We start from the raw sequence: 14,323 nt of genomic DNA, 5'->3' as shown, positions 1-14,323 counted from the left end.
CTGCTGGGTGCGGGGAATGGGAGGAAGAGATGAGATGTGGAGGCGTTTTCGGGACTTGGAGTTGTCCTGGGTGGTGCTTCAGGGACAATTACCGGACATTGTAGATTCTCCCAGGGCCCACTGGATGGAACGTGGGAGAGTATGGGCTATGATGTGGACCATTGACCATGAGGTGCAGCGATGCCCAGAGATATACTTACCAAATGCAATAGATATGTCACGATGATGGGAGAGAGTGTTGCTGTGGGGGGAGTGGTGGGGTGGGAGCGGTGGGGTTGAATGGGACCTCATATTTTTTTAATGTGATATTTTTAAAAAATGAATAAAAAAATTTAAAAAATCACATAAGTAAAATATTTCAAAAGCAGTGGAAAATATATTAAAGATACATGCTTATAAACTGTTAAGAAAAAAACAAGAGAATGGATCAAGATGATAAAGAGTGCATTTTGATTTTTAAAGGCTACTGAAAATTCATTTTTATTTTTTAACTTGCCATTCATTATGACTCTAATTATTGACACTATGTCTTTCACTTGTTTCTGAAAAATACAATCCTCCTGGCCATGTCCATGAAGGCTCTCTTCACCTGTTGATTCCGTAGGCTGTAAATGAAGGGGTTCAGCATAGGAGCTACTGAGATGTTTAGCACAGCTATTCCTTTGGTGAGAGACACCCTGTCTTTTGCTGAAGGTTTAATGTACATGAAAATGCAGCTGCCATAAGAGATGGATATGACAATCATATGGGAAGAACATGTGGAAAAGGCCTTTGTCCTCTGACTAGTAGAAGGAATCCTCAAAATTGTCCTGATGATATATATGTAGGACAGGATTATCAATGCCAAAGTGAACATTAGAGTAAACAACGCCCAGGAGAAACCCATAATCACTAGTAATTGTGTGTCTGTGCAAGAAAGTTGCAGCAGGGGAAAAAAATCACAAGCAAAGTGGTCAATAATATTAGAACTACAGAAATCAAGCTTTAAGACCAACATGAGCCCCGGGAATATGATTAAGAATGAAATCAGCCATGAAAAGAAGACAAGCAACGTGCAGACTCCACGATTCATGATGGTCACGTAATGCAGGGGTTTGCAGATGGCAATATAACGGTCATAAGACATGGCAGCCAGTAGGTAAAATTCAGTACCTCCCAAAAGGATGAAAAAAAATAACTGAGCCATGCAATCATTAAAGGAAATGGTTTTATCTCCTGTTATAAGGGTGCTCAGGAACTTGGGTATGCTGACGGTTGTGAAGGAAACTTCTAATAAGGAAAAATTCCTGAGAAAGAAATACATAGGTGTCTGGAGGTGGGTATCCACCAGAGTAAGGGTGATGATGGTCAGGTTCCCAGTGATGCTGAGCAGGTAGGTGATGAACAGAAAGACAAAAATCACAACCTGATGTTTTGGGTCATCTGACAATCCCAGCAGGATAAATTCTCTTACTTCTGTGTTGTTTCTCATTCTTCAGTTGCTTATTTGTGTTACTCCTGCTGTCCCTATCCAAGACATCAGGAAAAACAGACTTGAAGAGATGAGTGGATTAACAAATATCCAAGTGTGGAGCCGGAATTTGGTTGAAGTGGTTTGTCTCATCCACCCTCAAAAGAAATTTAGAGCAATGTGATAATAACAGTGATCTTTTAATTTTCGCTCTTTGAAAGTTGAAAATTCTTGGGATAAGGCAGGTTAAAATAAAAAAGCATAAAAGTGTTTCATTATTGCAATTTTAATATAGACTTGAATTTTCAAAATGAAGTCTCCACAAAGTTCCTTCCTGAATGAGAAGCACCTTTCTTTCTTCACTCCAACCACACTGAAAACCCCCAGTGTTTTTTCTTTGTTGTTTATTAGAGTTTACATTTACATATAATACACAAGGAAAATATGTCAGCTTAAGATTTAATTTATTTGGGAATCCTCCTTAAAGGGAATGATAGTTGAAAATTTTATAAGCTGACTCTTCTGCCCTTAGCCATCTATCCACTTTTGCTAAGACAGAGCTTTTCTAACTCTTACAAACTTATTGTGAATCATAAATACTGAAGCCTCTGGCACAATCAATTCCAAATTTTAGGAGTAGAAGGGAGAAAGAGGAAGAAAACAATATGAAGAGTAACTGGAAAGGCTTAAAACTGAAAATAATTGCACCTGAATCCCTGGCAATATGTCATGATGTTTCAACAAAACTAGTACCACTATTTGGAATGACACATTATCTCTACACAGACTATTTGTTTTTTCTTGCTATAGGAAACATAACTAATTTATTAATAATAATATTATTATTAATACAAAAGAATTTCCCTTAATCCAAGAATTAGATAGGTGTGGCCAACAATACTGACTTTAATTAATTAATTAATTAAATGTATTTTTAAAGAGCAAGTTTAGATTATTTTATTTAAATAAAATTTAAAAGCTATTACTATTTATATTTCCATAGGGATGAGTGCCAATAATCTCCTTTCGCAACTCCACAGCTCTAGGTTTTGGGGCTTCATAAGCACTTTAGAGTCATCCATCCCAATTCCTACACAATTAGCCCACTGTGCTGATACCTCCCGTGAACTCCACAGCTATTCTGTGCATTCTTGAAAACTGCAACTAGTTTATCTTCAAAAAACTGCAACACAATCTAGTTCCTCAGGTATAATAGGTTTAAATCAAACAATTGTCCAACAAACCACAAAGAGATGGTGAGTATGTTGTTGAATGACACGTTGCCAACAGTTACAGTTCTCTGTGTGTGCTTTTCTAGTCTGGACATTATTGAAGTTCCTGCCAGTAATTCTACTTTTCCAATAGTGTTTGACTCAGATTTTCTGTATCGAGCAAATTCAAACCAAAGGATATGTAAAGAAAACCTAACTTAATTCTTATATGAATTTTAAAACCTTATTAAACATTATTTTAAAATGACTTCCCTTTAACTTAATTTATAATTTATTCCTTCAAGTCACTGTCTTGTTGCTATAGTTACATGACTCTTCCTTCATCAGTGGTCACTTTTCTTTCAAAGCACAATTTTTACGTACAACTCCAAATCACACAGGCCACTTTCATCAATGGAAAGGTGCAATTCAAATCTCAAGACTAAAGTTTCCATAATATACTTGCTCTGGCAAACCAGATCTATTTAAAATCTATATTTTTATAACAAGTTATATCATTGCACTGTATCTTAAGCCTTTTTTCAAATTTTTTACTTTTTTGAATATTTCTACCAGGACTATCCTTTCCTGGCTATTGATTACAGCTATGCAGGAATGAATGTCTGAAGAGCTGAGAAGGAATGTGTGCAGAGACATGGGGAGGGTTCATGAGAACATCACAAGGAATTTGCACTTCTATAGCTAGACTTCAAGGACTAGAGAAAAGTAGTAGAATGAAACTCCAGCAGAATATTATCCAATGTCACAAGATTGGGGATGGTATACCATTCTTTTACTTTTTAAAAAAGTTATAAATTTCCATTGGATTATATTAATTTTCCAACATCAAATAAGGCTGATAAGAGGTTTCCTCATTCACAGCTTTTTAAAGTAAAAGAGTGCTTGACAATGCTTAGCAAAGTATATTTGCTTCCTAGAGCCTTAATCCATCCCACTCCCAAGAACGTATTAATGTAGAGTAGTGAAAGATACCTCTGAACCACTAACTCATCATTTCAATGTTTTGAGCATGGATCCATGTTTCTTCACTGGTTGAATTAGTATTACCAAACTTTAAATGTTTTTACACTACTTCATTAAAATACATTTTTACTTCTCTTCTAAAGATTCTGAGACAGATTCTATGAGTCACTCAAAATGTAAATTAACAATAAAATTTAATATTAGTTAAATATGTTGGCTAAAGAGACTGCAGGGATTTCATTTGCAAAACATTCTTATATCTTGCCCTCCCAAATCTTTACCATCAAGTAAATATTAACACCAACATTCTGCATAAATTATATTATGCAACTTCTTTACTACTTCAACTAAGAAATAAAATCTTTATTAGTGGCCAACTTAGGTTCAAAGAAGTGAAGGATGACATTTTGACAGATGGAGAGAAGTGCCTTTGGTTCCACTTCGGTGCTTTCTGTGAATAGGTATCTAGATCACTTAATAATGCAATGACTGTGGAAGCCTCGTTTTTTCCATCTTTCATATGATTCCTCAACTGACCTATCTTTAGTTAAAAATCAGAAAATTTGGGACAGGGTGCTTCTCCAAGCAACTTGCTTCATGATCATGGCACCTGTTTCTTTCTACTATATTTAATTTAAATATCTGCTTGTGGTTTAGGTTAATGTATTGGAGAAGAGGAAGAGAATATTTTCAATATTTTGGACAATGTTCAGTTCAGCTTCATAATTACATTAAAGTACATTTCTAGCACCGTCCAATCATTGTTAACTTTGAGCAATAACCACCAGGTTCATTTGCAACCTCTCATCTTGAATAAAACATTCACCACAAGGGAGTTTACTGAGACGTTAGCAGACTTGTTTTTATTTGAATTGCCTTAGAATATTTTTTGTAATTATTTTAGGATACTGTTTCCATGAAGAAAACTGAATAATTGATGTTTTCACATTTCACTAAAGATGGTCGACCTCAATTCTCAGAATACATACCAATGTATAAAGAAATACATCAAGAAGTAGAAGAGATTGCAAAATCACATTTAATAATAATTTCAAAATAGTGATACATATATGTATGGAGAATATCAACTCATAGCCTCACAATTTCACTCCACTAATCAGCTATCTATAAGCCAATCAATAATGTAATGCAGAAACAAGAAAGCAAAAGGTAATAAGTTGTTGATAAAATTGTAGTATCAAGGACCACTGTTAATATACTATTTTTGAAATTATAAGTACAATTTATTATCACAGAAAATACATGGACTTGCTGTTAGAGAGGCAGATTAAAAATTCAAATGGACAACATAATGCATTTGTGACTTTGGATGGATTCTTTAATTTCTTCAGTTTCAGCTTTCAAATTTTAAAATGTAGTTGAAATTTCTAGTGTTTTTAAGAATTAATTATAATAACATTAGTTTCATAGGAACTAAAGAACAATTGTTTTAAGTTTATTTTTTTCTTTAAGTGGAATTAATTATCAAATTTGGGAAGAATATAAATGGCAGTTAAGAGTAGTAAATGGTATTTTTTTCCGTAGAATACTAAGAATTTTAATAACTTATCTTATTTAGAACCTGTAGTCACTCTGAAAGTTTTGTCATCTTTGTTCCCAAATGAGGATACTGAGACTCAGATAGAATATATAATTTAAATGTATTCATATAGCTAGTAAGTGTTAATATATCTCAGACTACCAAAAATAAAAGCTTGTTCTCTGAAACAATTGCTACATAGCCTGTATTTAATTAGAAACACACGAATATAGAGACAGTAATTTCTTGCCTTTAAATACATGAGGATGAATAAATTGATATGATAAAACAAAACAGGCTCAAATTTTTATGTATTTTAATGTGTCCAGTTGCCAATTATAATCTCAATTAAATTTATTTAAATTCATTAAAAATCGAGCTGATAAGTAATGAATCTTTGCCAAGAATAGGGAGACTTCCATTGCTGTCCATATGACTGCAACTTACCTCTGCTTTGCACACAGGCTTGCAAACACTCAGAATGACTGGAGTAGTAAAACCAGCAGCAAATACCAGATTTCTGGAAATCTTCCTCCCCCATTCGATTGAACATGTTTGCTTTTGATAACCAATGCTTTCTCTGAAATTTCCATTGTAATCAGGGAGAAAAACAATCTTTAATTGTATTGGGTGAGAAAGGAGCAAACATACAAAAGTGAATAAATATCATATGGTGCTTTGAAACTGGCATGGGTTCTGCATCAATTTTACTTGCACGAGCTACTTAACGCTTTTCCTATTCTATTTTCCATTGGCTCAAGGGAATTACCTCAGTGAATCAAAATTGCCAGAAGAGGAATGTACACAAAACACTAAGGAATATAAAATCTAAAACACATTAGTTTCAAAATTGGAAAAGGAAGTTTGGGGGACAATCCCCAATGAGATAGAAACAAATGAACAAATAACACTGTGTAAACATTTTCTCCTTGACATTGAATTTTCCAGACTTGAAACCAACTACCTTAATTCCTATTCTCGATCTATATCCATTTTACCATGCCATTTTTAAAGGCAGAAATCTACCATATTTTACTAAATACATACATTAACTTCATTATTTTTAACCTGTTTTCCCCTTAATAATTTTTGGTACCTTCACACTTCAAATATTTTATATTTTCTCCATCTCCTTCTATCATTCACCAGCAATAGCAAAATTAAGTTTCCTGTTTTGGCAGATTAGCATTATAATTTATATGCCAAGACTAAAGTAGGAGTTAGTATATTCCGTTCCTTGCTCTAGATATTATCATTATGGTCAAATTTTGACATATTAGGAGTAAAAAATGGCAATAAAATTGTGTTGGTCTTAAAAAAAAAACAATGACAATTTTCAGGTTCTCAGAGAGTCTCAATTATATATAAATATATTTCCCATTTAATTAAATGAAACAAATAATATAAAGCAGACTATATTAGTTGTTAATGAATTTCAATTGTTTAAGACAAGTTATTAGAATCTTCTGGACATTAATTTATAAATTTGTAAAAGAGATTATCATGTCTAATTTTCCATATAACTGTGATGATTAAATAAGATATGACATAGAACACATCTAGTTATGCAAATGGCAAAGAATAAGTAGTGTCAGAGAAGAGTTACTATTTTTTATTTTAATTTTTTATTTTCTGCCTTAAACAATGGCAATTTATTAGCCCACAATTTTGAGGCTAGGAAAAAGTCCAAATTAAGGCGTCACTCAAGGTGATGATTTCTTACCATTCTGCAGATGGACCCTTTTGATAAGATTCAGGTCAGGGATCTTCCTTTTAATTTATCACTTCAATAGGTCATGACCAAGGATGAGTATCAATCCTTTCTTTTTTTAACTGTGTGTTTCTTTTATTTTTTATATATATTTTTAATTTAAAATTAATAGATCACAAGGAATGTTAAATTAAGAAACATAAAAAAACATATAACCCACTCCCTACCCCCCAACACATCATTTTTGTAAATTGTATTTTTCGAAGATACATATATCACACAAAAAATGTTACATTAAAATTATGAGGTTCCTGTGTACCCCCCCAACCCCCACCTCTCTCTTCCCATACCAACAACCTCTCCCATCATTGTGGCACACTCATCCCACTTGGTAAACACATTTTGTGGCACTACTGCACTACATAGATAATAGTTTCCCTGAAGTTCGCACTCTCCTCCAGTACATTCAGTTGGTTATGGCACGATATATAAAGTCCAGCATCTGATCCTGTAATATCATTAAGAACAACTCAAAATCCAAAAAATGCCCCCACATCACATCTCTTCTTCCCTCTCCCTGCCCTTAGCAAATACTGTGGCCAATTTCTCTACCTTAATGCTAAAATTTCTTCTGTTACTCATCACAATTGTTTTATAGTAGAATATCAGTAAGTCCACTCTAGTTCATATTTTATTTATCCATTCTGTGGACCCTGGGGTGGTGATGTCCTCTCCACCTCTAGATCCAGATGGGGGGTTAGATTCCACATGGGCGGTGGATACAATTCCTCTGCTTGCAGTTGTAGGCACTCTTGATTCCTTGGTGGAGTTGGTTGACCATCTTCACTTCCTGTTAGCTGACCTGGTTAGGACCAATGAGCCAGAGAGTAGGAGTCACCACTCTGCTGAGGCTCAGGGCACTGCTGACACATAGACAGTCCAGAGATTCAAGTCTCTTGAGTATGGACCATCCCTAGTGCCAACCACAGGTTCAGTAAAAGTGACAGAAGAGGCATGTGCAGAAAAGTCACATCTGAGTCCAGCTACATCACACTCAGGAGCACACATTCCAAAATAGTGCCCTCTGACATGGCACAGAACTCCAAGTCCATCTGCCATGACCATATACCCTGTGGATCTCTGAGCCTTAAGGAGAACCTGTACCTAGGGTTGTATCTACTTTGGCTTTTTCTGGGGTCCTGCTGAAGTGTGTGTAAGTGTGACCCTTCTGAAGACCTCCCAACTCTTTATGGAAGACTCTTAATCATATAAACTCATTTGTCTTTGTCATTTCCCTCTTTTATTCAAGGTCAAAAAACAGTTTTGAACACTTGATCCAACAAGTAGGCTGAGATATTCTGAGTTAACCCTTTTATTTGAGGTCACTTTCTAGTTGCTTCTCCAGGTAGTGATTGGTAGTAATCCCTCAGCACGAGGTAGGCTCATCCCCAGGAGTCATGTCCCACATTGGGGAGAAGGTAATGCATTTGCATACTGAGTTTGGTTTAGAGAGTGGCCACATTTGAGCAAAATGGAGGCTCTTAGGAGGCAAGTCTTAGGCACCCTACAGCTCTAGGCCTAGTTCATATTTCAGGCACACAGACTCCTAAGCACAGTCATCAGTATAAAGGACTCATTATTGGAACATCCTTCCTTATTGATCTTTGCTGTTGCACTTGGGGGATTATTGTTGTTCCATTGGGGAATGTGACAGAGCTCCCCTTGGGTGGAAACTCAGCACTCCCTCAGTTGATGATTGTAACTGTAACCACTATAAAAATATCCAACATATGTCATAACATATTTATATCCCCTGTATATATGCCCTGTATAACTCCTCCCCACCCATGTGCCCCCCCATCAATAACGCTCCACACCAGAGTTCCTCCCCTGCCATAGTTGAACCTCTCTGTGGCCCAAAACTTCTTCAACAATGAATCCTAATATATTGCCAAATTCAATTATTTGCTGTGAATTGAAATACAGTGAAATACAGTGATGGGTTTAAAGTTTAGACATAGAATACATAGTAACTTAGAAATACTAAAAGTAAAAATAAATTGGTATATTAATAAAATGAAAAATATTATAAAGCTTTGTTTCTAATGTTTTGACTTTCATCACTGTAATAGGTGTTGTCCAGTTCATACAGTGGCAAGGCACTTTCATTTCTTCCTCAGTGTCTACATATTTTTTTTTTAATTTTTAATTTTGTCTTCAAAAAAGTTTTAGATCACAGTAATTCACATACACAATATACAGAACTCCCAGATATTCAACATCAAGCCCTTTTCCCCTTTCCCCAGCAGTGATCATTTTCATGTTCATGTTATATTTGCTGCAGCTGAAGTATAGATTTTGAAACAGAACTATCAAATGTGGATCCATTTTGGTTTACTTTATTGTTTATATTTTAGGCTGTACAAATTTCTAAATGTTTAGTTTCCTTATGTTTTATGTTATGGTTTACATTTTAGTTTATAGACTTTTATACACTTTAGATGTAAGTTAACATGCCCTATATCCATTATTGCATGATCTTGTGAAGCACTTCCACTGCCCCGAGTTGCCCTGCTTCCCTCCATGCTATAGCTCTCTCCCCCACCCCTCAGGGCACACCATGACAATCAATCTTCACTACTTGTGGAACCAGATTTACAGATACTGAACAATGCTGAGGGCTTGACATACTAGACTGCCCTAACTAATTGGGAGCCTGCGATTCTCCCAAGAGACACCATTCCCTTTATTTGCAAACATCAGGTCTCCCTGGGATGTGGGTACACCTTCACACTCATTGTATGGGTCTCCTACAATGATATAACACACTATGACAAAATGAGCACTCACATACTCCCTAGAAGCTTGCCCCTGTACCAGATGAACCCCCTTAAAAGGATCACACCTTAAACATGTGATCCTTCCTTATTATTTTTTCTGAAGAGTTTTCTCAACAGTAGAGTTTCAACCATATACCTGACATTCTCCCATATTCAATGGTTCCCCCCAGCATCCCCCCCCTCCCAATTCCTTGGGTCATCTGACCTATCCTCCCAACCCTAGCTCCCCTCAAGCCCAGAAAGCTCTACCCAAAATTATCCCTATGCCCACATCTTATCCCTTCCCTGTACAAATACTTACCTCCAGCTTATCATAGATGTCACCCATGTAGGCATCAGCTCACAACCTTCCTCCCCCTCCTCCCCAAATTCCTTTAAGCCTGTCTTCCAGTCTTTGTCTCTCTAAGATAGCTCAGTTTGCTTGTTTCATATCAGAGAGGTTATGTAATAATTGTCCTTCAATGCCTGGCTTGCTTCACTCAACATAAGATCCTCAAGATTCATCCATGTTATACCATGGGTTTGTACTATATTCCTTCCTATAGCTGAGTAGTATTCCATTGTATCTATATACCACATTTTATTTATCCATCATCTGTTGTTGGGCATTCGGGTTGATTCCAACTTTTGGCAATAGTGTTTAATGCTGCTATGAACAGGTGTACATATATCAGTTTGTGTCCTTATATTAAGATCTTCTGACTATATACTGAGCAGTGGAATTACTGTGTCATATGGCAAATCTATAGCTAACATTTTTGAGAAACCACTAAACAGTACTCCAGAATGGCTGGATCCTTTTCATTCCCACCAGCAGTGAATGAGTGTTCCTGTTCCTCTACATCCTCTCCAGCACTTGTAGTCTTTTGTTATTTTGAAAACTGCCAGCTTTATGGGAGTAAAATGGCATCCCATTGTAGTCTTGATTTGCATTTCCCTAATAGCTAGTGATTCTGAGCCTTTTTTCATGTGCTTTCTAGCCATTTGTATTTCTTCTTTGGAGAAGTCTGTTAAAATCTTTTACCCATTTTTAAAATGTGTTGTTTGTCTTTTTATTTTTAAGATATAGGAGTTACTTATATATGCAGGATATAAGTCTGCTATCGGATATATGTTTACCAAATATTTTCTCCCATTGTGTAGACTCTCTTTTCACTTTCTTAACAAACTCCTTTGAGGTGCAGAAGGCTTTAATTTAAGGAAGTCCCATTTATCTATTTGTTCTTTTGCTGCTTATGTTTTGGGTGTGAAGTTCATGAAGCCATTTCCTATTTCAAGGTCCTGTAGATTCTTCCCTACCTTGTTTTCCAAGGTTTATGGTCTTAGCTCTTACACTTAGGTCTTTGATCCATCTTGAGTTGATTTTTGTATGAGGTGTGAGATGATAATCTTCTTTCCTTCTTTTGTATATGGATATCCAATTCTCTAGACACCATTTGTTGAAGAGGACATTCTCTCCCAGTTGAGTGGGCTTGGTGGCCTTGTTGAATATCAGATGACTGTATATATGAGGATCTATATTAGAGCTCTCAGTTCAGTTCCATTGGTCAGTGTGTCTATCCTTGTGCCAATACCATGCTGTTTTCACTACTGTAACTTTGTATTATGTTTTGAAGTCCAGGAGTGTGATTCTTCCTATTTCATTTTTCTTTTTCAATATGTCTTTGGCTATTTGGGGCCTCTTTCCTTTCCAAATAAATTTCATAGCTAGTTTTTCCAGTTCATTAGAAAATGCTGGTTGGTTTTTATTGGGATTGAATTGAATCTGTAGATCATTTTTGGTAGGATAGACATTTTAATAATATTTAGTCTTCCTATCCATGAACAGGAAAAAATCTTCCTCTTATTTAGGTCTTCTTTGATTTCCTTGAACAGTTTTGTGTAGTTTTCTGTGTACAAGTCTTTTACTTTTTTTGTTACATTTATTCCTATGTATTTGATTTTTATTTACTATTATAAATGGTATTTGTTTCTTGATTTCCCCCTCAGATTGCTCATCATTGTTGTACAGAAATGCTACTGATTTTTGTGCATTGATCTTATTACTTGTGACTTTACTGAACTAATTTGTAAGCTTTGTTGTAGACTTCTCAGGGTTTTCTATGTATAGGATCATGTCATCTGCAAATAGTGAAATTTTGACTTCTTCCTTATCTATTTGGATCCCTTTTATACCTGGTTCTTGCTGCAGTGCTCAAGCAAGTACTTCTAACACAATGTTAAATAGAAGGGATGATAGTGTGCATCCTTGTCTTGTTCCTGATCTTAGAGGTAAAGATTTTAGGATTTCCCCATTGTAAATTATGTTAGTTGTGTGTTTTTCATATATACCCTTCATCATGTTCAGATGATATTCCTATTCCTATTTTGCACTGTTTTTTATCAAGAAAGGGTGCTGTATTTTGTCAAATGCTTTTCCTGCATCTATAGATATGATCATGTGATTTTTTTCCTTCAATCTGTTTATGTGATGTATTACATTAATTGATTTTCTTATGTTGAACCATCCTTGCATACCAGGAATGGAATCCACTTGGACATGGTGTATAATTTGTTTAATGTGTTGCTGAATGTGATTAGCAAGTATTTTGTTGAGGATTTTCACATCTAGGTTCATGAGAGAGTTTTGTCTGTATTTTTCCTTTTTTGTAGTGTCTTTGTTTGGCTTTGGAATTAGGGTAATGTTGGTACCATAAAATGAATTAGGCAATGTTCCTTCTATTTGAATTTTCTGGAAGTGTTTAAGCAAATTGGTGTTATTTCTTTCTGGAATTCTTGGTAGAATTCACCTGTGAAGCCATCTGGCCCAGGGCTCTTCTTATTTGGGAGGTTTTTAATGAACTATCTCTTTACTTGTGATTGGTTTGTTGAGATCACCTGTTTCATCTGTTGTCAATGTAGGCTGCTTTTATGTTTCTAGAAATTTGTCCATTTCCTCTAAATTGTCTTTATTGTTGTAATAGAGTTTTTCAAAGTATCTTCTTATGATAATCTTTATTTCGGTGGGTCAGTGGTAATATCACCCTTCTCATTTCTTATTTTGTGTATTTGCATCTTCTCTCTATTTTCCTTTGTTAGCCTAGCTGAAGGTTTGTCAATTTTATTGATCTTCTCAAAGATGCAGCTCTTTGTTTTGTTTACTTTTTTGCATGCTTTCCTATTTTCTGTTTCATTTAGTTCTGCTCTGATCTTTACTATTTCTTTCTTTCTTCTTTCTTTGGGGTTAGTTTGAATGCTAGCTTTGCTGGATAGAGTATTCTTGGTTGGAAATTCTTTTCTTTTAGTACCTTGACTATGTCATACCACTGGCTTCTTGTCTACATGGTTTAAGATGAGAGATCAGCACTTAATATTATGGAGCCTCCCTTGTATGTGATGGTTCTCTTTTCTCTTGCTGCTTTTCATAGTTTCTTTTTGTTTATGTGCATTGGATAATTTGACAAGTATATGTCTTGAGGTAGACCTATTGGGATTTGTGCTGTTTGGGGTGAATTTTGCTGCCTGGGCATGTACATGAATCTCCCTCATTAGGTTTGGGAAGTTTTCAGCCATTATTTCCTCCAACACCCCTTCTTTCCTCTTTCCCTTCCCTTCTTCTGGGATGCCTATAATGCATATGTTTGTGCATTTTGCATTGGCATTCAGGTCCCTAAGTCCCTGCTGGATTTTTTCTATCTTTTTATTGATTAATTCTGTTGGATTTCAGATGTACTGTCTTCCACTTCACTAATTCTTTCCTCTGCCTCTTCAAATCTGTCATTATTTGCTGAGAGTGTATTTTTTATTTCTTGGATTTTGCTATTGATCCCCATCATATCTGTGATCTTTCTGTGCATGATCACAATTTCTTCTATATGCTCTCCAAGTGTTTCCTTAATATGATTAATCTCTTCCTTCACTTCATTAAATTGGTCCATGATACATGTTTTGATGTTCCACTTCTCTTCCTGGTTTTTAGTTTGTTAATTGGATTGGGCCATGTTTTTCTAATTATTGGTATGGTCCGTAGTTTTTTGTTGCTGACTTGTCATCATTTTATCTTGTTGGGTTTATTCTGTTGAATATCTTCTTCATCTAGCTTTGGGTTTTAATTAGTTGTTGTTTTTGTGTGTGTGTTGAGTCTTCTCTTTGTCACTTCATTCTTCTTATTCTATTTGCTTGTTGTTGGCTAAGTTCCCTTGAAGGAAAATATTAGGTCCAGAGAAAGCAAAAGGGGCAAGATAAGAAAAAAATATAGTAGTAGTATTGATAGTGAATATTAATAGAAGAACCATGTGAGAACTAGGAGAATGGATATTGAACTCATGTAAGCTGTGTATAGTTATAACCGTAAAAAACTGGAGTACCTATAATGAGATAGTAAACTGAATATGGGGAGGAATATAATATGCATTAAAAGGTAAGTGTGGTCAGGAGAGAGGGAAAAAGAAAGGAAATGACAATAATATAAAGAGTAGATAAGTGATAGAAATAGATAAGCGGTATTAGAGATAAAAAGTAAGAAATATTGTGTGCTAAACAAAGAAAGATGGAATGTAAGAAAAATAATAAATGATGGAGGAGAGAATGATGTAAAGGGAAGGGGAT

At 35.4% G+C, this 14,323-nt stretch overlaps 1 protein-coding gene across 1 annotated transcript; it reads right to left on the bottom strand.

Annotated features, from left to right (window-relative positions):
* Positions 1–532: 532 nt before the first annotated feature.
* LOC101423387 (olfactory receptor 6C1-like) lies at positions 533–1,471 on the bottom strand. The gene has a single exon (XM_058309219.1). It carries the CDS (start codon positions 1,469–1,471, stop codon positions 533–535), a length of 939 nt encoding a protein of 312 aa, XP_058165202.1.
* Positions 1,472–14,323: the final 12,852 nt, after the last annotated feature.

This window comes from Dasypus novemcinctus, chromosome 12 (assembly GCF_030445035.2).
Source record: "Dasypus novemcinctus isolate mDasNov1 chromosome 12, mDasNov1.1.hap2, whole genome shotgun sequence".
Lineage (NCBI taxonomy): Eukaryota > Metazoa > Chordata > Mammalia > Cingulata > Dasypodidae > Dasypus > Dasypus novemcinctus.
Note: the sequence above shows the minus strand (reverse complement) of the source record. Positions and strands in the feature narration are given on the sequence as shown.